This window comes from Manis pentadactyla, chromosome 13 (genome assembly GCF_030020395.1).
Source record: "Manis pentadactyla isolate mManPen7 chromosome 13, mManPen7.hap1, whole genome shotgun sequence".
Lineage (NCBI taxonomy): Eukaryota > Metazoa > Chordata > Mammalia > Pholidota > Manidae > Manis > Manis pentadactyla.
The window spans coordinates 100,988,943-101,014,274 of record NC_080031.1 but is presented as its reverse complement, the minus strand read 5'-3'; the positions used below and the strand labels follow the sequence as shown (position 1 = coordinate 101,014,274).

The 25,332-nt window shown below is 47.0% G+C and overlaps 1 protein-coding gene across 4 annotated transcripts; it reads right to left on the bottom strand.

The window, feature by feature from the left end:
* Positions 1–568: 568 nt before the first annotated feature.
* SLC4A9 (solute carrier family 4 member 9) lies at positions 569–24,983 on the bottom strand. 4 transcript variants are annotated; one of them, XM_057490964.1, is made up of 22 exons: positions 24,502–24,975; positions 23,995–24,155; positions 23,599–23,712; positions 23,109–23,164; positions 22,836–22,993; positions 22,518–22,605; positions 21,990–22,144; positions 21,645–21,761; positions 21,287–21,461; positions 21,038–21,171; positions 20,609–20,871; positions 19,722–19,780; positions 19,306–19,338; positions 19,063–19,176; positions 17,726–17,887; positions 17,400–17,578; positions 16,633–16,705; positions 15,124–15,192; positions 14,702–14,875; positions 13,930–14,082; positions 13,460–13,561; positions 570–2,573 (listed from the first exon to the last, which is right to left on the bottom strand). In XM_057490964.1, exons 1-21 carry the CDS (start codon positions 24,783–24,785, stop codon positions 13,508–13,510), a joined length of 2,775 nt encoding a protein of 924 aa, XP_057346947.1. In that variant the 5' UTR covers positions 24,786–24,975; the 3' UTR covers positions 570–2,573; positions 13,460–13,507. The 4 variants fall into 4 exon arrangements, with proteins under 4 accessions (XP_057346946.1, XP_057346947.1, XP_057346948.1 ...); XM_036896542.2 differs by having other exon boundaries at positions 571–2,573; positions 19,306–19,494; positions 24,502–24,973; XM_057490963.1 differs by lacking the exon at positions 13,930–14,082 and having other exon boundaries at positions 569–2,573; positions 19,306–19,494; positions 24,502–24,983.
* Between the last annotated feature and the right edge of the window lie 349 nt (positions 24,984–25,332).

The window sequence follows — 25,332 nt, the reverse complement described above, 5'->3', positions numbered from 1 at the left end:
GAGTATAAATGATTGAATAAATAAATGGGGAGAATAGATAAGTCTTTCATGCCGATGAACTGCAAATTTATGTAGATGTGAATGCTCAGGGTGAAGTATTAACTCTCCTTTCCTTAAACGTGGGCTGTGCATAGTGACATTATTCCAAAGAGTAAAGTATGTAAGGTGGGAGAGAGTTATCTACAGTGGAGAAACCTGACAAACACTATCAACCTGGTGATCAAGATTAACATCAACAGTAATAACTCGGGTTCCATTGATGCTATGTGGGAGAAAAGTCCGAGAAACTGTCACAGCCTAGAGGAGCCTGAGGAGACATAACGACTAAATGTAATGTAGTATCCTGGGTAAGAGGCTGGAACAGAAAGAGGACATGAGGTCAGCATGTGTAGTATAGTCAATAATATTGTAATAACTTTGTACAGTGACAGATGATTACACCTATCATGGTGAGCATTTTGTAATATATATATCATTGTTGAATCACTGTGTTGTACACCTGAAATTAATGTAATATTGTATGTCAACTATATTTCAATTCAAAGAAAAAGGACATGAAGGAAATCTGAATAAAGTATGGATCTTACTTAATAATGTATCGAGTAGCTAATATTAATGTGTCAGTGTTGGTTCATTAATTGTGACAAATGTACCATGCTAATGTAATATATTAGTAATAGAGGAAACTGCATAACAGACTATGTGGGAACTCTCTGTACTATCTTTGCAACATTTGTTTAAATCTTACCATTCTAAAATTAAAATTTTATTTTTATTTTTACTTTTTTCCAATTCTGTGGACATAAATTGACATAACATTGTATTAGTTTAAGGTGTAAAGCATAATGATTTGATAAACACAATTACTGCAAAATGATTACCACAATAACTTTAGTAACATACATCACCGCATATAGTTACAGGGTTTTTTCTTGTCATGAAAACTTTTAAGTTCTACTCTGTTAAAAAAGTTTATTTTTTAAAATGTATATGCCTTTGTACTTCTAAGAACTTATCTTTAAAAGTTAATCAGACATGAGCACAAAAATATTATATTGCAAAAAATCAATACAATCTAAATATCTAACAGGAAAATGCTTAACTCAATTGTGGTTTTCAGTTTGATTCCAGTCATTAAAAATGAAGTTCATATTATATTAAACAGAAAATAAAATTATAAGAGGGTATATAATATTCTCAATACACTAAAATGAATAGAACATTCCCTTACATCAGAATAACATACACCAGAGATAGATTATGTATGGATGGCAGACTAATGGGTGATTTTTATTTATTTTATATATGTTTATGTTTTTTAATTTTCTATAAAAAATATATTGCTCCAGTGACCAGGAATATTTTTAATAAAGGTTTTAGGGAAAAAATCACTATAGGTATAAAATCAGGGGACTGATCAAATTGAATATGTATTGATAGTATTAGGAAAATTAAGTAGGAGCAGTTCTTTTTCAGGTGAAGAAAATGATGATGGGTTACCCTGCCTGTTTGGTTTCAGACAGCAATGGGAAGAACTTATCCTGTGTGGGACATCATGTTGCAAGTTAGCCAGAGCCCTCAAGAGAAACATACTGAACAGAAACACAGATAAATATCTTTATGGTAATTGGGAACAAATTTTTAAAAGATGTCAAGTTGTAGCCTTGCTTTTCATGAAAGAAAACATTTTTTTCCAGAAAGGTCAAGTGATTAGCAATGACGATTAAGCCACTTTTCCCCCAGGTGAGTGAATCCTTGGTGAATATGTTTGGATATTGCCTCCACAGAAAGATAGAAACTGAAAATATGAGTACTAAAAGCAATTCTGTGAACTTCCCTCCACCCCTCAGTGCTGACTAAAAGGGAAGGCCAAGAGCAACACTGAGGAGTCAGTACCAGCAAGTGTGTAGGCGTTCAGCCCAGATACCCTGCTCCACAGTTAGATAAAAAAAGAGCCTGCAGTCAATAGATCCTTTGGGGAAATCCAGGACTTTACCATATACATCAAAATGAAGCCTCCACCGCTCCTATCCCACACTTGGGAAATCTGAGGCTGACCCCTCCAAACACGCTGTTTCCTTGGTCCTCTCGTTCCCTGCACCTTGTGCACTACACCCACCTTCTCTAGAAGCTCTCCTCGGAGGGTCCATTGACATTCTGCCACAGACTTTAGAAGGTCCCAGGACTGGCAAAAGTTTAGAATCTCATGGTCTGAGTTCTTTCTTTTTCTTTCTTTTTTTTTTTCTTTTCAATAGGAGAAGAAACCAAAGTTTAATTACATACATATGTACAGAGAAGCCATAGACAAGGGTTCCCTATCTGAGCACTTTCTTAATGAGATAATAGTTAGATAATAAGCCCCCACAGCAAGAATCAGTTTGTCCTCCAGATCGTGGTAGTCTGACACATGGTGAATCAGTACTTTTGAATCAGAAGGACTCTTGAGGGAGTCCTCTATTCTCCACACCCCTTTTTAATAAAGGAGGAACCAGAAGACTGGGCATTAGGGTCAATATCTCCCAGGAAAATCTCTGAGGTGACCTATGACTCCATCCATCGCTGTCTGATGTTTCCTGTAAGATCAGAAGTACATCATTGCTTACCAAAGTAGAAGAAAACAAGCCCAGGATTCCAACTTGGGGAACAGTTTTGCTTATAAGTGAGAACTGAGTCACTCTGAAAGCTGATCTTGGAGACTCTCGTGTAGTGTTTGAACTCAAATTTAGTTTGCCACACCCCTTGCTCATCAAGGCAGCCCATAAATCAGGAGACGCAGCATGGCGTTTACCTGCAGGGCAGGTAATAGTGCCACCTCCCAGATGTACTAACCCAAAGAAATGGCGTGTGTCTGTCATGGCCCCACAAGGATACCTATAGACAGTCATGAGTCTGGTACAAGCTCACGGAAGGTTCAAGAAAAATTGTGATCAGGAGACCGATCAAATGGAATATGTATTGATAGTATTAGGAAAATTAAGTAGGAGCAGTTCTTTTTCAGGTGAAGAAAATGATGATGGGTTACCCTGCAAACCCAGGAAAATCTCTGAGAACCCTGAAACTTTTTAACCTAGAAAGCTGTCTTAAATCCTGGCATTGGCACCTTTGATGACAAGAAAAAAAAAACAGCCAGGGTTGGACTTTTCCAGCAGAGATCTAGCAGCTGCCAAAGGTTTGTCAGCTGAAGAGGATTGCTTCATTATAAGTTATACAGAACAAAGTCTGAGGAGTGGGCAAGCCTGTCAGTAGCCTCTGGGGTTTGGTTAAAGCACTAGACTGTCCCAGTGCTTCTGTTGATAAACTGGCAGGTTTTTAACCATGATTGAGCCATAAGAGAGTCCAAAGAAAGCAGCAAAACCATTCTGTGTACCAGGGATTTCATATGAATATTAGGATTCCTGGGGAGTGACTGAAGGACCCAGAAATATTTAAAAATCATCAAGAACACTAGTGAGACCACTATTCAGAGCCTGATTCTCTTTGAGGTGCCCAACAACTGCTCTCACAGGTTCCCCTTTGCACTTTAATTTCCCATTAGGATTGTAAATTGATACAGTCTTTTGGGTAATCGGTTTGGAGTTGCCTTCAAACTTTTAAATGCACACACCCTTTGATTTAGCAAAATCCACTTCCAATTATGGGAGAAAAGTGGCACAGAGACACACATGAACTCAAAAATACGTGTAAAAGGATAGTCATTGAAACCTTGCTTATCAATCAATAAGGAAGTGGTTAACAAAGTTGTGGTACAGTTATAAAATCACCTAATATACATTTATTAAAAATAATGAACGAAATCTGTTTAGTAGAATGTTTATAGTGTACTGCAGAGTAAAAAAATTATTTCCAGTTTTGAGTAAAAATATTTTTTGTACACTTTTTGTTTGAATTTGTTTACAATGAGAATGTAGCCCTTTTGCACTAAAAGAACTATTTCCAGAAGCACCCTAGTTATTATCTTAAGTCTAAACCAGAGATTTGGTAGATTTTTTTTTTTTTTTACTTAAAAGTCTGTATTGTCGAAAGGTTGCTTATCCAATAAATTAACATTGGGAGGAAAAAGCAAATTCATTCTAATTTTGAACACACTTCTTTAGGTCAAATCTAGAGTTACATTTAACTCAGAGAAATGGGAAGTTAGGGGAGAAATGTTTTACCTGTGCTTCAACACACACACACACATACATGAATATTGCCATAATTCTCCTGCTATGTGTAGTCTCTCCATAGACTCCTGGAGGCCCCAGTGCCTTTTCTGGGAGTCCATGAAGTCAAAACTGTTTTCATTATAATTCTAAGATATACTTTGCACCTTGTTGACTTTTGCACTGATAGCACAAAAGCAATGGTAGGAAACAATTGCTGGTAGCACACTTCAGGGCAATGTTATCAAACTGTACTAGAAGTTAACATAGTCTTTTCCACTAATCACTCAAAAGGAAATAGAGCCAATTTTACTAAGAATGTCCTTAATGAAGCAGTAAAAGTTAATTTTATTAAATCCCAACCTTTGAGTGCACATATTTTTTAAATTCTATGTGAGCAAATAGGAAATATACATAGAGCACTTCTTCTGTGTATTAGTTGTCTCAAGGAAAAACACTCATGCAACTAACCAGTTTTTCATAGAACACTATTTTTACTTGAAAGTCTGACTGACATGAATTTTGGTAGTTCAAATTTATGTATTTGGCAAGAGTTTTCCGGAGCCTGCCACTTGTAGAACAGCCTACAGTGTTTATTTCCAACTCCAAAATTCAAGCTTTGGGGCAAAAATGAGGGTTTGGGAGAATTATATCCACTACCACTGGCTGTTTCTCAAAACTTAGACTTTTCTGATGAGACAGGTGATATTAGTTTTTTGATATCACATGATAAAGTGGTCACTATTTGCAAGAGCTGCGTAACTCAGTGAACCAATATTTTCCAGATGACCAATGCATGATGTCACAAAGCCATGCATGAGTGAAAGAACCATCCAAAGACAGACTCATGGATTTTAATGTAACAGGATATGAAAAGTTTATAGCTACAGTTTCAACCTTTACAAAACTAACAGTTGTTGGATTTTGGTGTGATATTAAAGGGAGTAACCACAATTATTTGAAAAAGCCATTAAAATATTCTTCCCTTTCTCAACTATCTGTGTGAAGCCAGATTTTCTTCATATTCTTCAACCAAAATACTATATTGCAACTGACTGAATATTGAAGCAGATAAAAGAGTCTGTTTTTTATTAAGCCAGACATTAAAAATTCACTCTTCCTGTTGAATTGCTTTGCTCTGTTTTGTCACAGAAATAGGTTATGTTCACTTTTATAAAATGACTCATAGATTTTTTTAAATTCCTGTTTTAATTTCTGATACAATAAATAGGAATTGATAAAACCCACATATATAAACAAGAGCTCTTTGAGTCTTTAATAATGTTTAAGAGTATAAAGGGGTTTTGAGACCACATACAGCAAGTCCATTGGAGGCAGGAGACTGGAGGAGATGACCTATGGAGACTCTACTGGCCTTTCAGTCTTTTCTCACTCAGCCAACTCTCATCTTTAGCACAGCAGTCAAAGCTTGGGAGCAAGAACTCTGCACTGTTCTCAGTGTGTTCCGTTGTGAATCTGTGAAAGGGGAAAGACACTTCTTTCCCTCCTCCAAGTCTCCAGACAAGATTTGGGGGGTGCAAAGTGTGAAGAGAGAGAGACTAGGAAAGGGCAGATGAGAGTGAGGGACCTTCCCAGCCCTGAAGGAGTTTATTGAGAATCCCCCAAGTTAGATGGTGAGGACGAGCTCTCGGGGCCCTTGCGGGGCCACTCAGGCTCAGTAACAGGACCATGGAGGAGCCAGGGACGTCCCACAGAGCAACTGCACTCTTTCTATCCCTTTCCTGTAGCTCTTGGCCCATTTCTTCAAACGGCCTAAACCATTCAATGACCTTTAAGAACCACCAATTCTTCTAGGCCACAGTACCACATCATAAATTAGAATAGGCCAACATGGAAAGAAACCAAGCCTAAAGAGAAAAAAATGTAAACCAACATGGTAACAACTATTACTTTACCACATACCTCCCCTTCCACCTACCCCTCTACCCATGCTGTTTCTTTTCCTTTCTACCGTCCATCTCCTCCCCCTGGCCTGAGCCCTGTCCTTAGGCTATTACAGGTTCTTTAGGGATATAGTCACTAGGGTGAGAAACTCAGGGGTAAGGCATTTCACCATGATTTGAATCCCCTCTGCCATTTACTGGATGTGTAATCAAGCAGGGAACTCTCCTTCTCTGGACCCTCAGTTTCTGCATCGTTCAGATGACATGCTCTTCTAGCTCTGTGATCCTCTGGTTATTAATAAACAGGAGACACATCCAGGCTGGAACTAAGGACTCTGAAATAAATGTATTATCATTGAAAAGAGCAGAGGATCTAGAGAGAGAACACAGCTCTAGTTTGCATCACTCCACATTATCCCCTTTGGACATGGACATATTCATGGGAGATGAACAAACACAGGTCTCTGAAAACAACCTGGAGAAACCTCCCAAGGCATGGTTCTTCCCTTGGGTTCACTTAGTAGGTTCCTGGAGTTGGTATTGGACAATTCTGCAGTCCTTGCCCAGCAAGGGTAATTCCTTTGGTCTTAGAGGCCCTAGAGATTTTCACCCTCCCTCCTGTTGTAACCATGCTAATTAGACCAGGCTCTGGCCCCTACCATTTCTTTTTTTTTTTTCGCTACCATTTCTTTTTAATAGCTTTATTGAAATATAACTCACGTACCACACAATTCACCCAAAGTGTACAATTCAGTGGCTTTTATTCACAGAGTTGTACAACCATCACATCTATTTTGGAATATTTTCATCACCCTTAAAGAGAAATGCTATACCCCTTAGCCATTATTCTCGCAAACCCCTAGGTCCCAGCCCTAGGCAACCACTAGTCTACTTTTCTGTCTTTGTAGATTTGCCTGTCCTGGATAGTTCATATAAATGGAATCATACAATATGATGCTTTGTAGTTAGCATCTTTCACTTAGAATTTTCAAGATTCATCGATATTGTAGCATGAATCAGTTCTTCATTCCCTTTTATTGCTGAGTAATATTCCACTGTATGGATAAAATACATTTTGTTTATCTAATCATCAGTTTGGGTTGTTGGGTCATTTGGGTGGTTTCCACCATTTGGCTACTGAGACTAATGCTGCTATGAACATTGGTGTATAAGTATTTGTTTTTGAGTCCCTGCTTTCAATTATCTGGGGTATATAACTAGTAATGGAATTGCTGGATTATATGATAATTCTATGTAACTTTGAAAACACAGTTTTCTGGGGTTGCTACACCACTTTATATTCCCACCAGTGATGTATGAGTGTTCTAATTTCTCCACATCCTCACCAATACTTGTCATTTATAGCCATCCTAGCAGGTGTGAATATGGTATCTCATTGTGGTTTTGATTTTCATTTCCCTGATGGCTAATGATACTGAACATCGTGTCATGTGCTTAGTAACCTTTTATCACCTTTAGATAAATGTCTGTTAAGACCCCTTTCCCATTTTTAAGTTGGATTGTCTTGATTATTGGGTTGTAAGAGTTCTTAATATATTTTAGATACAAGTTCCTTATCAGATACATGATTGTAATTATTTTCTCACATTCTGTGGGTTGTCTTTTTATTTTCTAGATAGTGTCATTCACAGCACAGAAGTTTTATATTTTGATGATGTCCAATTAAAATTTTTGTTTTTGTTGCTTGTGCTTTTGGTATCATATTTAAGCAACCATTGCCAAATCCAAGGTCATGAAAATTTACACCTATGATTTCTTCTCAGAAGAGATAGTTTAGTCTTATACTTAGGTTTTTGATCCATGTTGAGTTAATTTTTGCATATGGTGTGAGGTAGGGATCCAAGTTCATTCTTTCACATTGTCAATGTCTATTTTTCCCAGCACAATTTGTTGAAAAGACTATTCTTTCAACCCTCAATTGTTTTAGCATTCTCATCAAAAATTAATTGATTATACACTGGCACAAGAACAGACCTGTAGATCAGTGGAACAGAGTAGACAGCTCAGAAATAAACCCATGCATATATGGTCAGTTAATATATGATAAAGGAGCCATAAATATACAATGGGGAAAAGACAGTCTCTTAAATCAACGGTGTTGGGAAAACTAAACAGCTACATGAAAGAATGAAACTGGGTTACTGTCTAACTCCATATACAAAAGTAAACTCGAAATGGATAAAGTCCTAAATGTAAGAAATAAAACAGTAAAAGTTAAAAGAAAACATAGGCAAAAATCTCCTGAACATAAGCATGAGCAGTTTTTCTCTGGACACATCTCCCCAGGCAAGGGAAACAAAATAAAAAATGAACAAGTGGGACTACATCAAACAAAAAAGCTTATGTACATCAGCAGAACAAAAAGTAAACCTACAGTATGGGAGAATATATTCACAAATGATTTATCTGATAAGGGGTTAACATCCCAAATACATAAAGAACTCATATGACTCAACACCAAAAAACAAACAACCTGATTAAAAAATGGGCAGAGGACCTGAACAGACATTTTTCCAAAGAAGAAATACAGATGGCCAACAGGCAGAAGAAAAGATGCCCCACATCACTAATCACCAGGGAAATGCAAATCAAAGCCACAATGAGATATCACCTCACACCAGTCAGAATGGGCACTATCCAAAAGACAAGAAATAGCAAGTATTGGTGAGGATGTGGAGGAAAGGGACCCTCCTACACTGTCGGTGGGAAAGTAAATTGGTGCAGCCACCATGGAAAGCAGTATGAAGGTTCCTCAAAAAACTAAAAATAGAAATACCTTATGACCCAATAACTGCACTTCTTGGAATTTACCCAAAGAAAACAATATCTCTGATTTGAAAAGATACATGCACCTCTATGTTTATTTCCCCATTATTTACAATAGTCAAGATAAAGAAGCAACCAAAGTATCCATCAATAGGTGAATGGATAAAGATGTGGTACATACACACAATAGAATATTATTCAGCCATAAAAAAGAAAGGAATCCTGCCACTTACGACAACATGGATGGATCTAAAGGACATTTTGCTAAGTGAAATAAGCCAGTCAGAGAAAGACAAATACCACAGGATTTCACTTGTGGAATCTGAGAAAAAAAACAAAATGAATAAAACAACAGTAGACTCATAGACATTGAGAATGACTGGTAGTTACCATGGGGGAGGGGGAGGGATGGGTAGAGAGGGGAAAGCAGATAAAGGAGCACAAAAATCTCAATCATAATAAAAGTTGGTCACGGGGGTGTAAGTGCAGCATGGAGAGTATAGTCAATGGCTCTCTAACATCTAAGTTGACAGACAGTAACTGCACTAGTTGGAGTGAGGACTTAATATACCTGTTGAACCATTGTATTGTAGACTTGAAACCAATACAGTATTGTATATCAACTATACTTCAATTAAAAAAAAATTAACTGACCAAGTGTGAGAGTTTATTTCTGGACCATGTCAATTCTATGTCTTTCCTTATGCCAGTACCACACTATCTTAATTAATGTAGCTTTGAAGTAAGTTTTAAAATCATATAGTGTGAGTCCTCTAATTTGGTTCTTCATTTTCAAGGTTGTTTTGGCTATTCTGGGTTGGCCCTTATTATTCTTACCCCAGAGTATAAGGCCTCACCCACACTGCCTCTTCCATGGTATCCATTAGTAGTAGCCTACAACCCTAATCCTCATCCTCTTCAACCTCATCCTTCAGTGTTCTTTCCCTCATTCCACCACTCTAGCAATATGGGCCTTCTTTAAGTTTCTCAAACATTCTGAAGTTCTTCCTGCCCAAGGGCCTTTCCATTGACATTCCCTTTGCCAAAAATGCTTCCCCTTCACTCCCTCTCCCATTCCCAGGGTTGACTTCTTTCTGTCATTGACATCTCTGCTCAAATGTTATCCTCGCAGAGAGGCCCTCACTAACCCCCATCCAAAGTAGTTACCCACAAACCCTTCCCCTTTATCACATTAGCTTGTATTATCACACTACTACTCTTGAGATAGTCTCATGTATATATTGTTATATTTATTTTCCATCTCCCCCAACTAGAATGGAAACTCCAGGAGAGCAGAGATCTTGTCTTATTTAACACTGAATTCCTACACATAGAACAACTTAACCTATAATAGATATTTAGTATGTACATATTTGTTGAATGAATGAATTGATCAGTCAAGCCCTGGACAGCCCCTGTAGTGGGATTTAGCACCAGGAAAAAAGGTAAGTGAACTGGCCCTCAAACCAGGATTGCTTTCCTTGGACTCACCTTCTTCCATTTTGTAGCAGTCAGCAATTCCTCCCTCCTTTTATTCAGTAATTTTCCCTAGATCCTCCTCCTAACATTTGTCTACATTTCAGGAGTAGATACAGACACATGCCTGCCTCCCCCATCTCTGCTCTGGATTATTCTCAGGAAAAATGACCAAAGGCGTCTCTGGCTATAGCATGTATGGACAAGTGCACATGCAGGTCCATTGGCAAAGACAAAAAGCTACAGTGTTGAGAAGCATGAGGCACTGGACAAAGGGACAGAAGGCTACAGAACTAAGAAGACAAGAATCCAGAACCTTGGGGAGAATCAGAACCTCAGAGAGCCCAGAAATTCACATTATAACAACCTTTGATTCTAATGCCCACAAAAGTTTGAGAACCAGCTACCGTCTGGAGAGTACCTAGGTTACTGATATGGAGAGATTTTTCCTGGGGCTTGGGAGGTTCTAGTAACTCTCTATACAGCCCTGAATCTTTCATCTAAAGATCTTAAAGAATGTCAGTTAACGCTTGCAGCACCCTAGAAGTCAGACTCTTGGCCCCATTTTACTGACAGAAAACTGAAGTCTATGGGTTACAGCCAGGAAAGGAATATCTCAAGCTCATATGGCCTGAACAGAGCAAGCTAAGGGCTAAGTTCGAAGCCAGATCTGACCTCAAAATCTTTCCCTTATGACAGTGGCTCCCAATCTGGGGACTGTAGAGCACTTAAATTCATGTGTATGTTTACGTGTATATACCTTAACTGTAGGCGGATGATTTGGCTGAATCTTTGTTACTCGGGTCTCAGCTTAAAGGTCACCTCCAGGAGAAGCTTCCCTGAACATCCGTCTTAAGGAATATCTTCTCCCAGTCCCTATCATATTACCCTTTTTTATTTTCTTCAGAGCACTTGCTGTTATCTGAGATGATCTTATTTTTTGTTCTCCTTCACTATTACATAAACTCTGTGAAGTCAGAAACCTGATCTGACAGGACATTGTCGATGGATTCGGTAAGTATTTATTGAATGTTTAAGTCTAAATTAAGATGTTTTCAACAATATGCAAATGCTGTTGAAATGAGTAAAATATCTAAGTAAAATGAGTAAAATGATCTGTTTAAATACGTTCAGTATATATTTCTTGTAATCGACTATTATTTATAATAATTTATAGAGACAAAGTAATAAATATATAGGATAACTAAATAGATATTAACACTATATAGAAAAGCAAGAAAATATTTACCATAAAATTTGGATAGTTTATCTGGTATTGGGAATGCTATCTGGGAGGAACATAGAGAGGGGCTTGTGAGGTACTAGAAAGATCCTATTTCTTAACCTGAGTGTTGGATACATCGGTGTTCTTTTTACTGTTGCTTTTTAATTGCACTCCTAGGTATATACTCTGGAGAAATTCTTGCACTTGCAGAAGACATTTTATATAGTCTTTTGTATATGTTGATACCTTTTTCAATTTATAAGGTTGCTCATTCTAAGTAGGTGACAAAAAGAATGAGGTCATTAAGTATGTACTGCCATGAGGAAATAAACAATGCATATTAAGTGACAAGCATGTTGTAGTACAATCAACAGTATAATCCCACTTTAATAAAAATATTAATGTCCATTGAAATAAATGTGAACAATATACACTAAAATGTGAACACAGGTTATCTCTTGGTTGGTTTCCATTTCAAAATTATATGTTTCTATAGTGTTTCAATATTTCACAGTAATCTCATTTACTTTTGTGGTAAAAAAATAAAGATTATTTTTACATGTGTAAAAAACTGTTTCAAATAGGGGAATAGGAATTACTCTGGAAAGAGGGCCTTTTTCTCCCTTTTGCAAGCTGAGACGTGTTCCCTGATGGCGCTCCCCTTCCCCCCTGTGATTCTGTAAAAGGGAATTTGTGAGGACAGAAAGTTCAAAATGGGAAGGGTTTTTGGACTCAAGTCCCTTTAATGGGGTAGAGAGTGAATGGGGCCTGGTCAGTACCTCTGGCTTACCAGCCTTTCCTAACCACAGAGCAAACCTGCTTGTTCCCTGCCACTCTGCACCCCCAGCTCAGGAGGGTGACTGAAATCTTGGCCAGCTGCCCTCCAGTCTTGCCCCATTCTTCCAGGTTCCAAGGTGACTGAGCATCTGGCAGTTAAGCCAAAGGCCGGTACTGTCTTGACTTCTTGAGTAAACCCCTGTGAATTGAGGGAAGACGTGGTGGGGTCAGAGCAGGTGCTCAGGGCCACAGCAGGGCAAAGAACAGAGCAGAGGAAAGACCAGGAAGTCCTGTTCTGGGTCAGCCAGTGCATTGCCCTTTCTCTCTCAAGCCCCTAGAATTTTCTATTGCAAATGGTGGGGTCTCTTGAGCTTGGAAAGACATAGAGAGGAGGGTGTTCTGGGTCCCAAACGAGAATTCAGCTTATCAAGGGAGGAAAAGTCCGCATGCTGCACCCTCTGCCTAGAACATTTTTCCTCCCTCGGGAAAGCTTCTATTCATTCTTCAGATCTCAAATTTTGGACCACTGCCTCTTGAAGTCTTCCCCAACTCCCAGCCCACCTTCACCACCTCCAGGAAGGGTGTGCCCCCCTCAGCCAGCACTCTCCTACTCCAACAGCTGCCTATTTGTCTTCCTCCTGTTTGTCCGGGACCACGACTCTTACTGACCATTGTTCCTCTAGTGCCTAGACCCTCTATTATAAGTACTCGGAAAATGTTTTCATAAATGAAGAAGGGCAGAGAAGGCAACGGGCGGATATTCCCTCCACTTGTCTCGAGCGTGGTTCTCAGCAGCATAGGGGGGACCCCTCCAGGGCAAAGGAGAGCAGCACCAGCTTTATCCCCGCCCCCCTCCCGTCTTCAGCCTTCACACCCCTCCCTTCCCCACCCGCGAGTCCACCCGCAGCTGGTGTGAGCTTGCGCTCCCTCTACTGGCTGGACCTCAGTGCCGCAGGGAGCCAAGCCCAGGAGCCCTGGCAGCGTTCATCCCTCCGCAGAGACCTTCCTGCTACCCACAGCCCGCTCCGGACTTCACGAAGGACTGACACTTGAAGGAAAACAGGGTTGGTCGGCACCCTGGAGTGTCCAAGGCCTGAGCCCCCACCTTCCCGACCTGGACGCCAGGGGCACTTCCCCCACACCCTCACCTCTGGCTCGGCTTTCTGGAGTCTACTCCCAGACTCCTCCTCCTCCAGCTAATTCACAGAGATGCTGATTTCTGGAGACTTTGGCTGATACATCAGCTCCGACTGTAGAAGAGATACCCCAAAATGAGTTGAGGATGGACAGAAAGAGACAGAGCCGAGAGAAAGGTACCCAGAGAGTGAGAGGTTATACACTTGCATGGAGACAAAGCTCAGGGTGGGGAACGACAGCCCACTAGAGCTGTGTCTCTGGCCCTTCCCGCCCCCAAGCGCTCACAACCCGGGGCCCCTGCCCTATGGAGAAAGAGCTCCCTCTCTTCCTCAGGGTGCCGGCGTCAATGTGGAGCTGAGAGGACTGACTGTGCTGCTCAGAGCTTCAGGCTTTGTAGCAATATTAGACTTCAGGAACAACAGGGCGAGAGGGCGCTCCCCACACCTGCCCCTTCTCCTGAGGGGGCCCACCCGGAGCTCACGTCCTCACTGTCACTTCCACGAAGTGAATACTCTGGCTCCAGCCCCTTCTCAGGGATGCTTCCCTCCTCTGGCATCGGCTCATCCAGCCATAGGAGTTCCTGTGGTGAAAAGACCCACTCCAGGGCCTTTCGGACCCCCACCAGGCCCAGCAACTGCAGGGACAGAAACAAAGCTCAGGGCTGTTAGCACCAGCAGCAGGAATATGAACAACAGTAACATTTATTGAGCACTTCCTATGTGCTCGGCACTGTGTACCGTTTCATCGAATGCTAACATACTGCTACAAGGTAGATGCAGTGGTTATTACCATTGCACAGAGAAGGAAACCGAGGCTCTGAGGATTTAGTAACTTCTCAGAAGTCACACCAGGCTGCGATACGGTAATGAAACTGATCCTACTGCAAAGCCCATGGCCTCTTAACTTCCTCAGGGAGTAGGGATAGGGCCAGAAGCCACCTGTGTCATCACCTCACTGAGTGATGAAAATGCCAGCATTCCTCTCCAGGGACTCAGTTTTCTTCTGGACTTTGTATCCCTACCTGTGGTTGAACAGCCCAATGAAGTTGGGAAAGATGTTGAACTGGGTATCCCGGAACTAGCCCATCTGTAGGCATCCCTTGGCCATCTTTCTTTGTCCTACAATTCCCAACCACGCAGGGTCATGGCAGGTGAGAGAGGGGAGAGTCTTCCTCTTGTGAAGGTCTAGGTCACTCTCCCAGACTCTGAGTCTCCCAGGACCCCCAGAAACCACCCAACCCTGAACCAAGTCACCATGAGGGGGAAGATGATGGCTGCAGAGGTAGACTTGATTATCCAAAGCAGCCCCAGGCAGGCAAGCTGGACGGCTGTGAAGAGGTGGATCCTGCTCAGAGGCACATGCCGTAAGAGCAAGAGGTCTGGCTGGTGTTTCGCTGGCATCAGTAATAGCTGCACCCTCTTCGTGAACTGGGGAGAATGAGAAAAGCAGGAAAGCAGGGTCCTTAGGTAACCTGGAGGGTGTCACTGTCAACTATGCAAGCCCAGCATGGGAGGAGGTCAGAAGCGTCCCTGGCCCCCTCCCCATCCAGAGCACAGCAACAGAGTCCCTGCACCCAAGAGAGGCAGGAAAAGGGAAGAGGAAAATCGGGGAGTGCAGGTGAGAGGAACCCGCAGAAAATAAGAGGTGTGGGGTTGATCGGTTTTAATGTACTCACCTGGATGCTGCTAATCGCTGCCACGCCCATGTACAGGAAGATGCCATAGAGCACAGGCATGGGGATGAACTGGTGGGAAGGAATGGAGAGCTGCTGAAGGAGTTTGCCTCTTCCAGCTGCCCAGATGCCCCTTTGGTGTCCAGCCCCAGCCTCCAGCCTCCAGCATCTCAGCCTACCTAGGTCTTTTCTTTTTCCACTTTGCACACCTGATCTCATTGAACCTTCACAGCGATCGGAGGAGGTGAGCTCTGCAATAGTCTCCATTTTACAGAAAGGCAACTGGACTTCACAGAGACTCAGCAACTTGCCGTCGCCTGGCCTACCTCTTCCGTCTTCCCCATACCCTTCTCTCTGCTGTCTGTTCCTGCTACATTGGCCTCCTTCCCTTCCTTCAAATGCCCAAGTTTATTTCTACCCCATGCAAGGCCTTTGCTTTGCTTCTGCCCTTTCTCTGCTATTTTCCTCCACCTAAAAGGCTCTTCCCTGACGTCCTCAACTCACGCTTCTCACTACTCATGTCATAGCACCCCCAGAAAGGTCTTCCCTGACCATCCAATCTAAGTAGACTCTTTGTGCTCTTAATCAGCTGAGTTATTTTTCATAGAAGTTATCACTACCTGAAGTTACCCTATTTTATTGTTTTGTCTGTCTTCTCTCACCAGATTGCAAGGAGTGTATATATCTTTGGATCACCACTATCTCCCCAGTCCCTGGAACAGGGCTTGGCATATGGCTCATGCTCAGTAAACAGCTGCTAAATGAGAGTCTCCTAGTTAGTAAGTGGTCGATCCGGTCCATCTGGCTCTTTCAGCTACCCTACTCCACTCTCACCCAGCTTCCATGACCTTTCCCTCTCCTGACCTCTTTCTTCCCCCTGTTAGTGACTGTGTGACATTCTCCACACCCTCCTTGGTTACTTTGCTTCTTAGCTTGTGAACCTTCCTGCTATTACTTGTTACTTACCTCGTGTCCGTGTGTGTACTGCTGTAGGGGCTCGGCTCCATATTCCTTTTCAGTTCTCCTCCCCACCCACCCCCATCTGGACCACGTCTTCCAGCCCTGCACACAGCAGGTGTTCTGTAAACATCTGGTGAGGGGCAAGTGAAGGGTTTTTGCCTCAAAGTTTTTCTGGGGTGTGGTGATCATGCTCTTAGCTTAAGGCTTGTTGGGAGGCTGAAGCAAGGGTAGCATTGGTCCCTGGGGATGGTGGCATGTCCACCTGCTCCACTGGGTAGAAAGCCCACTGATTAAAAGTCTGTGTTCTTGGATCTGAGAAACTAGCTCTCTTGGTGGTTTCTTGTAAGCTACTTAACCTCTTTACCTTTCAGGTTCCTCATTTGTAACATACATATGCCTCTCAGGGTTTATGTGAGGATTACATGAAACCAGGTATGGAGAAAACTTAATACAAGGCCTGGCCCACAATAAGTGTTCAGCCAGTGTCAGTTCTTACTATACTGATTAGTAGTATAGCCCTGCCCGTGATGGTGGCCTGTCTCACAAAGGTACCTTGAGTACAGGTGCCAGGAAGATGGAGATTCCTGTGAGGATGAACACCACGAGGCCTGTCAACCTCTGCTCCCTGTGAGGAGAGGCAGGTATTAGCCAGGGTCTGGGAGAGCTGCTGGGGTGTCTAGGCTGGAGACACTGGCCAGACAGCATCAATGAGCCTGGTAGGAGGGAAGTGGGGGGACTCCCCTACAGTCACGTGGTAGGAAGGGACCTTAGCTCAGTGAGAAAAATCGGTGGTGAGGAGGGCAAAGGGGACTCCCATACGGAGTTCCAGGCCTCTGCATGGCGCCGGCTAGTAGTTGCTCTTTGCTTCTATTTTGATGGAAAATTAGAAATGTTTGCATTGTCATAGGACTTTTACTTCACAATTTGCAAACCTGATTTCACATACTTTCAACGGTTAGATTGTTTTTTCCAAGTTACATAATTGTTTTTGATAAGGTTAAGTTTGTAACATCAATGAGTTGCTTCTGCAGTGAGGGGGGATTCTTAGGTGGCACCTCACCTTGCTCAGCGCCCCCTGCCTCTACCCTCATACTGAGATGCTCCTCTTGAGGGAGTTCTGGCTTAAGGAGGAGAGGGAAAGATCTGACACACCCATCTCAGAGCCTAGAAGCCACCATGCACCCCACTGGCTCCCTGAGCAGTGGGAGAGCCCTCTGAAGTCACCAGCTCTGAATTTAAACTACCCAAAAAGCTCTTTCACCCCATCACCCCACCTTGCTGGCCATCTCTCACTCCAGCATCCTGAACACTGGCCTCACCTGATGCCCAGGAAGCTGGGAGGCTCTCCCGGGGCACAGGTTCTGCCCTCTCTCCGAAGACTGTCCATGTGGGCCAGGGAGATGACGGTGGCCGAGACACACCAGGGCAGCCCAAGCGCTGACGCGAGCAGCAGCAGCACAGCCACACAGAAGAGGTCCAGGTGGAAGCCGGCGCCCTTCTGCAGGCAGTGGTGTGACAGTGATGGGGAAGCTGGCCCAGGCCTGGGCCCTGTATCCTCTGGGGTGGGAGAGCGGGGTCCTGGTCCCCACCCTGGAGCTTCTGTCCCTTGGTCTAGCATCCTGGAGTCCTAACCCACAGGCCTTACTCGAAGTCTGTGTTCATCACGGTTGAGGATGACTGCCGTGATCTGCTGGTCCATGAAGATGAGGATAGACAGCAGCAGGGCAGGCAAGGCAGCCGCCACACTCAGCCACCAGGGGTTGGCTCCAAAAGGTGACACCATCCAGCCACGCCCAGGGAGTGTCGGCTAGGAAAGGGCATTCCATGGACAGGTTGGGGGGGGTCTTCCAAGAGCACCTCACTTGCATACCCTAACCTTGGCGTTCTTCCATAACCCTTTTACCTGCCAACCACATTCCAAGACCCTGGATGCTAGCTAGGTGGGGCAGTACGTGTGTGAGCACAGCTGGTTCAAAGCATCCTAGTGCCTTGAAAGAGGGCGGAAGGCAGGGGAGCAGCCTCAGGATTGAACCAGAGCCAGGGGCTCTGGGCTTTGGTTCTGGGATCCTTCCTTCCCCACAGGAGGAGGAGGTGGTAGATGAGGCCTGCCCATACTTCTCGGTGTACAGAGCCCTCCCCTCTCGGCACCCCTGCACCGTCCAGGGTTGGGCAACTCAGGCTCAGACTTGCCTTGATCTGGGGCAGGGGCAGGGCTGGGTGTGTCTGCGTCTGCTCTGATTACAAGCGTCCTGGGGGCCCCGGGGGCTCTCTGGTTCTGAGCCCCTGGGCGTGCCCCAGTTGGAGTACCCCTGCTCTCCTGTCTTGGGGGAAGCTGGAGGGGAGGTTTCCAAATGCACAGGAGAAGTGTAGGTACTAAGTTATGCTAAGCCGTGTCTTGTGCCCTGTCATGCCCTAGGGAGGGGGCTCCAGCTTCACTGGATCAGAGCAGGCAGCTGGGGGCACAAGAGAGAGTGGGGCTTCGTGGAGTGGGTGGGGCCACGCCAAAGGCAGGAGAGGCTAGGACAACAATATCTCATGGTTATTGAGGTCTCAGCATGTGCCAGTCCCTGTGATAAGTTCTGTACACTATGATCTGTGAACCTCAGAACAACCTATGAGTAGGAGCAATTGTTATTTATTTCCATTTTATAGATGAATAAACTGAGGCTTAGAAATGTGGGCTGACTTGCCTAAGGTCACACGGCTAGGAAGTGGCAGAACTGGAACTCAAAGCTAGGACTGGCTGACCAGAACCCGTCCTCTTACCTACAATAACAGCTCCTGCGTATTCTGTGCTCATTATGTGTCTGGAGCAGCGCTTCATTAACCCTCGCAAGTCAGGGAGGCCATTATTACTACTTCTATTTTATGAGCGAGAAGGTGGAAACTTAGAGGAGGAGAATGGTGGGGTGCATACATCCTCCTCCCGGGTCCTGTCTGCTGGCCCCCCTTCTCCCTCTGCGCTACACTCCCAGCTCTCACCTTGAACTCTCTGGGCACCGTGAGCTTCGGAGTGGCTAGGCCCAGGAAGGCATCGAGGCCACAGCCCAGCAGAATGGCCAGGACTGAGGAGAAGTCGCTGAGCACCTTGCGCACCTGGCCACACAGGGGACGCTCAGTGAGGTTCCGACCCACTACCCCCTCCTTCTGCACCCTTTCCCGTTCACAGACAGGGCCCAAGGCCGAGGGCCAGTTCTCTTCCACAGAAAGGGAAGGGACACTCACCACAGAGGGGAAGAAGTGGCTGGTCTTGACATGCTTGAGGGCCAGGGCAAAGAGGAAGGAGGTAAGGAAGAGGAGGAGGGAGAAGAAGGCGATGTCTGGGACCGCATGACAGCCAGGGCCACGAGGGTGACCTCCCCGCCGGGTACACTCAGGTGGGGGCAGCAAGGATGCATTGACCAGGCCTAGGTCCTGCGTGGAGGGGTGGGTGGTCAGGGATGGGGTTACAGGTGGCGGAATAAACGTTCGCTGATGCCCACGGATTCACTGAGGGCCCAGTATGGGGGTCTCCAGCTGTGGCCAATGGCTGGTCTTCTGTGAGGGTTTTCCTAGCCTGTGGGGTGGGGAAAGCCAGGCGCCACTGACTTCTTTGGCCTCTACCGTTTCTTTCCCAGGCCTTCCCAGGAACAGGCCCTCACCAAGCTTAAGCTGTCATCTCTGTCTTTTGGCTTTGTTCTTGTCCACCGAGACTCATTTCCTGGGAAGCAGAGAAGAACTTGGGTGGATGCCCTGCCTCTGGGAACCTTCTCCAGCCCCTCAGCAGCCTAATCTCACAGGTCTGGCTGAACCAGAGAGTTCTTAGTTCTGACTTCCTGTCTGCTGATTCTGATCACTACCAAGTCCCCAGGACACGGTCTCACGCTCTCGTCCCTTCAAATTCCCCACCTATCCGTGTGGCTGATGGCCAGCACAGGACTGGCCAGAGCAGACGCCAGGAAACGTTTGCTCAGTAGACGAGCACATGCATCTGTGGGTCGCCACCAGGGCCAGAACTGCCAGCACAGAGTCTGGCACTCTTGAGAGGCCACGTCTTCCCCAGTCCTGCTGTTGCCTTCCATGTGGAAAGATACGTGCCAGCGCAACACTCCAAGATTCTCTCCACCGGTCGGCCAGTCACTCAGACGCAGGGGAAGAGCAGTGATTCATTTGATTGGTGAGTTTGGGAGAAGAAGCTGGGCGTGCCTGGCCCTGGCCTTCGTCTCCCCTCTCTGGGGAGTAAGCCACCGGCACTGTGCGATTAGCTCTGCTGCCCTGGGCCAAGACGGTCCCGTCCTGTGCAGCCACGACTGGCTGGGTAAGTCTGTCCAATTTTGGTTTCGTTGTTAAGAAGCCCATTCACCCAGAGATATAACCATGTTCTTCTATCAGCATTATCAGAAATAAAGATGATACTGGGCCTGCTCTGTTGATTTATTTCTTAATTGATTCAGAAGCAAGAGTGGGGAAGAGTGCTGCTGGTTACTGGGTGAGCACCCCCTCCTGCAACCCACCTCAGCTTGCCAAACTCCCAGATTCCTTCACTCACCTCCCAGGTCTGGGTACTGGCAGAAGCAACCATAGGCAAGGGAGCCAGGCCTCTGGATGGGATAGGCACGGGTCAAACTCAGCATTTTGCCCACAGCATCATAGATGAAGATGAGGCTGATGAGGGCACAGAAGCCTTCCTCCGTGAAGCGGGTGAAGTAGCGCACCAGCACGCTGGCCTCCGTGGCCACCAGAGCCAGGCAAAAGGTGGCCACCCAGATGCCCACCCACAGGCGGAAGGGCAGGTAGTCCAGGCTGTAATCTCTGGTGGGGAGAGACAGGCAGGGCTTGGCAGGGCTGCTCTGCTCCTTATTTAACCCAGGTCAGGTGCCCCTGGAGCCAGACAGTCCCCATCCTCCCCTACTGACCCAGCCAGGGCCAGGCTGACGTGCAGCTGGGGAGGCTCAGGTGGGGTGAGGAGCTCTCCTACCTGCTGAAGGAGAAGAGCAGGCGCTCGAAAACCAACACGGGCCCGGTGCTGCTGAGGATGGTGAGGGGTTGGCCAGCCATCAGGCAGAAGGCAGCTCCAGCTGCTGACGTGCCCAAGAAACTTTCTAGCACGCCCTGGAAGCCGATGTGGTCCTCAGCCAAGGAACCCATGGTTCTGGGGAGCCTCCTCAGCCTGCCCATAGTCCCGGGGAAGGGCTAAGGGCATGCCCCCCTCATGCCTCCCACCCACCTGAGCACCGTCGGTGGCTTCTCCCAGCAGACCCCCGAAAGTGATGGCGTTAGTGATGGTGGCCAGGTAAATGTAGAGCACGGCTGAGAAGCACTGGGGGTTCAGGGCATCCAAGAAGTCGCTGGTGTACCATGAGGCCTTCCGGCGCACATCCTGGATGAGGCCCCCAAACAGCCTCCCGCCCATGGGTCATCAGAGACCCTGGTTCCCACAACCCATGCCCCTATCCCCGCCACTCTCCTGTGTCTGGGTGAGCCCCCAACACAGAGTAGGTTCTGTGCCCTGTGACTACCCCCAACCCCCAAGCCTCCAGCTTCCCCGACACTCCTACCCTTGCTCCCACCCCAGCCCACCTCACCTGCCCGTCCGCTGCAACTCCGGGCTTGGTGTGTGCGGCCAGTGGCCATGCCTGTCCTCAGCCGGGGCCCCAGGCTGGAGAGAGGCTCCCCCGGCCTCCCGCAGTTGCGAGGGGAGCCTGGAGGGAAGGGATTTCCGGTTGACTGAGGATCTCCAGGCAGAACGCGACTGGGAGCCAGAGTTCAGACGCCCTGCCCTCTGGTGGCTGATTATGTCTCTGCCGACGGACCCCAAATCCAAAGGTTAAGTCCCCATCCCTTTCCGGAGATGCCCTCCCCTCCTCGACAGCAGAACGGGACCCAAAGCCTGCTGGGAGGGACCAAACGGGACGATGACCCCCAGATACCTTTTGTGCTGAGATGGCAGACGTTTAGGAGGGGGAATCCGGGCTGTTGGGTCCCAACGACCCGGAGGGAGCACTGTCGCCTCCTCTAGGAAGGCATCCAGGGCTGCCAGAAGGTCATGAAGGTTGCTGGCCCGACGAATTGACCACTGGAATTGCTGGGAAGAGGGGCACGGAGGAGCAACAAATGCAGCAGATCTGGATACTTGCATGCATTTTCACAATCTCAGAACTAGATGTACCAAGTCACACAGGCAGACAAGTCCTTCAAGTGTTCATTTATTAATGCATGCATTCAGAGAGTATGAACTGCCTATTGGGGACCAGCAATGTGCCAGGTAAGGGGGCTACAGTGGTAGTCAAGGAAACTTCAGGCCTCATGTTCACAGGCACACTCTGCCTCACTGCTGTACTCAGTTACACACAGAATCCACACACGCATACTCACTGACATGAGTCTGTGCACATGAGCATGCACACAGACACACACACACACACACACACACACACACACACACTTGCCCAGCTCACCGTGTCACTGAGGAGGACAGCCACTGCCCGGCCCATCTCATGGTAGCCCCATCCCAGTGTGGGGGGACCAAGGAGGAGGCAGAAAAACCTGAGGAAGGAACCAGGCCCCAGAGAGAGTCAGAGCCCTGATCCCTGGCCTTCCTAGCCATACATACTTGAGTATGTGCACACCAACTTCACAGCTCTGAAACTACCCCCTCCACACCCCTGAGCACCATCCTCCCATCTTCCCTCACCCGGAGAACCACACCAGACACCCCCCAACCCCTCCCCGGTGGAGGTACTTCTCTGGGCTATGGGACCCCTGACCCCCCTCACCTGCTGGGGAGGGGCACCTCAGTGAGGGGCCCCAACAACACTGGATCCTGCAGTCGCACAAACACCCCCAGTGGCTGTGCCAGGAAGCCCACCTCTCCCGCCAGCACAGCCCCTGCCTCAGTGCCTGGAGGCAGCTTCTGTCTCAGGGGGTTCTGACACTGGATGCGGGTTCAAGGAGACAGGGTCAGAGGTTGTGTTGGCAGGGGAGTCCAGTGGAGGGTGGGCCTCTGTGAATCTCTCTCTCCCAGCCCTGCCCAAACAAGGGCTACACACCTGTTCCTTCAGGGGGGCTTCCTCGTCATGAGGAGCCTCTCTTGGATGGGCAGACCCTTCAAAACAGGATTAGGCAGTGATTAAGAGCACAGGCTTTGGGGGTGGTTCTACCAGGGCTTCCTAACCAGCTGTGTCACTGACAAGCTATGAAAACTGGAGTACACCCTTGCCCCCGTGGGCTTCGAGTTTCTCGTCAGTAAGATGGAGATAATTGTGGTACTCCTTCACGGGGTAGTTGTGAAGATGAAGTAAAATACCACATGCAAAGCTCCTGGACCAGTGCCTACTGAGAAATCCCTTCAAAGCCATGGCTGTTAGGATTCTAGCCCCCCCATTCTTCTCTCCTCACCCCGACTTCCCCTCGCCCATGAGTCCTGGGTTGAGGTCTGAGCTGAGGCTAGGCCACTCCTGGTCCAGGAAGGTGCAGGGGATATCCAGGACCCTCCCACCACAGGGGTTTTGGTCCTGGGCCCAGGGAGGGCCCTCTCACCCCAGCAGGGCCTGGAGCCATTGGGCTGGCTGAGGTGCTGGGGTCTCTGCAGCAGCAAGGCCTGCAGCTGCCCTCTCAGCTCTGGGCTCGGCGACTGCACCCTGGTCACCTGCTCTGGAGAATAGAAGAGGGGCTCCAGCCGTTTCCTGAGAGCTCCCTGCCCCAGCCCTTCCCCTCCCCCTGCCCAGATCCCTTTCCCTTCTGGGAGGCTCAGGGGGCACAGGGGCCAGTGAGCTTGCTTCTCCATTCTGCTTTTTCATCTCCCTCCTGCCCCTGTGACAGACATGGATAATCCCTGGGGGAAGGGGGGGCTCTGGAAAACTCCAAGACTTTGAGGGGACATCTTAGGGAAATGGTAAGGCTGCCAACCCCTCTCTTTAAAGGCTCCCAGCATACCCACGAGCTCCTGGAAGCTCTGAGCCGGACAGTCCAGCAGCACGAGGCCTTCGGCTAGCAGGCTGCGGAGCTTCTGGAGGCTGGGCAATGCCAGGGTGGGTACGTGGGGGGCGCTCCACCGGCCTGCACCCAACTCCAGCTTCTCCTCAAACAGCACCCACCTGCATGGATTGGGGTAGACAGTGTTACTGGGGACACCTCTCCCATTGTTACTGGGGACACAGGACAGCCAGGGAAGGTAGGGCAATGGGGGAGTCCTGGGCCCAGTGGTGCAGAGCATGCCCCTCCCCGGGCAGTCACCACTTGGCTGGGGTCTTGGGGAACTCACACCTAGACTGCAGAGGATGCTGAGCCTGATAGAGGGTGATAGACTGAAATCGGGAACATAGAGAGGAGCTCTGAGTGGTAGTGAGAGTGCCCCCAGCACAGGAGGAGCTGGGGGGTCGCGGAGGAGGCCCCAGCTGGGGAAGGGAAGGACCCCATAAAACTGGCCTGGGTCCCACTCACCTGCCTGTCTCTCTCCACTGCCGCTCCTGGGGCTGGCCCAGCAGCTCATTCAACTGGATGAAGAGTAGAGGGTCCTGGGGTTCCCCCAGTTCCCTGTCTGTGTCTGAGCAGCCATCAGGGCTGGAGCCAGAACAAGGGCCACTGTCCAGCTCTCCTGCGAGTACATTTTCAGAAGCACTAGAGGCTTCAAACTCCTCCTGGCTTGGCAGCTTCATCTTAGGGAGGCTTGCACAGACCAGTGCAGTCCTAGGTCCTGAGGCCAGGGGCCTTCTGGCTGGCTGCATTTATTACAGCCATACAGCACAACATAAACAGACCAAGGCCTGCTAACTCCAGAGCGAACCGGATCACTTCCTCCCCAGCTTGCGCTCTCCCCAGCTGCTGCCGGCCTGAGAGTGTTTGTAGGGCTAGCCCAAGCATTCCCAGGCTCTCCAGAATTGCCCAACCTGGGGCAAAAGTGTATGCATTTCCTGTTGGATCAGGTCTGGCCCCACTGTGTTTTGTGTAAATTAACAGGAGTAAGTTGCTAGCCTGGGTCTGAGGACTGACTCCCCCAGATTATACTGTCTCCAATTCTGTATCAATTACAAATACCAAACACCCAGGAATGTTTTGGGTGTCACCAACACTTGTGGAGGGCACCCATTTGGACAAACAGAGACCCAATAAATAAATCGGGCTATAGAAGCCAGGCAGGATAAGGGAGAGAACAGGCAGCATTCCTGTCCATTAAATAGGCTAATGATAAAAAGTGAAGGCAGTTCATGGAGAACACAACGCCTGAGTCTTAAATTCCTCTGTCCAACAACACCTGTAAACTCCCCAATTTAG

Bases quoted from the DNA above. Each gene is read 5' to 3' on its own strand.
- SLC4A9 (XM_036896542.2), bottom strand. From the start codon at position 24,785: ATGCAGCCAGCCAGAAGGCCCCTGGCCTCAGGACCTAGGACTGCACTG. The intron at 22,606-22,835 runs GTGAGGGGGGTC...TTCCTTCCTCAG, and splicing joins GAGGTGCCCCTCCCCAGCAG to GTTTTTCTGCCTCCTCCTTG. The intron at 22,145-22,517 runs GTGAGCTGGGCA...CCCTCTTCCCAG, and splicing joins CTGTCCTCCTCAGTGACACG to CAATTCCAGTGGTCAATTCG.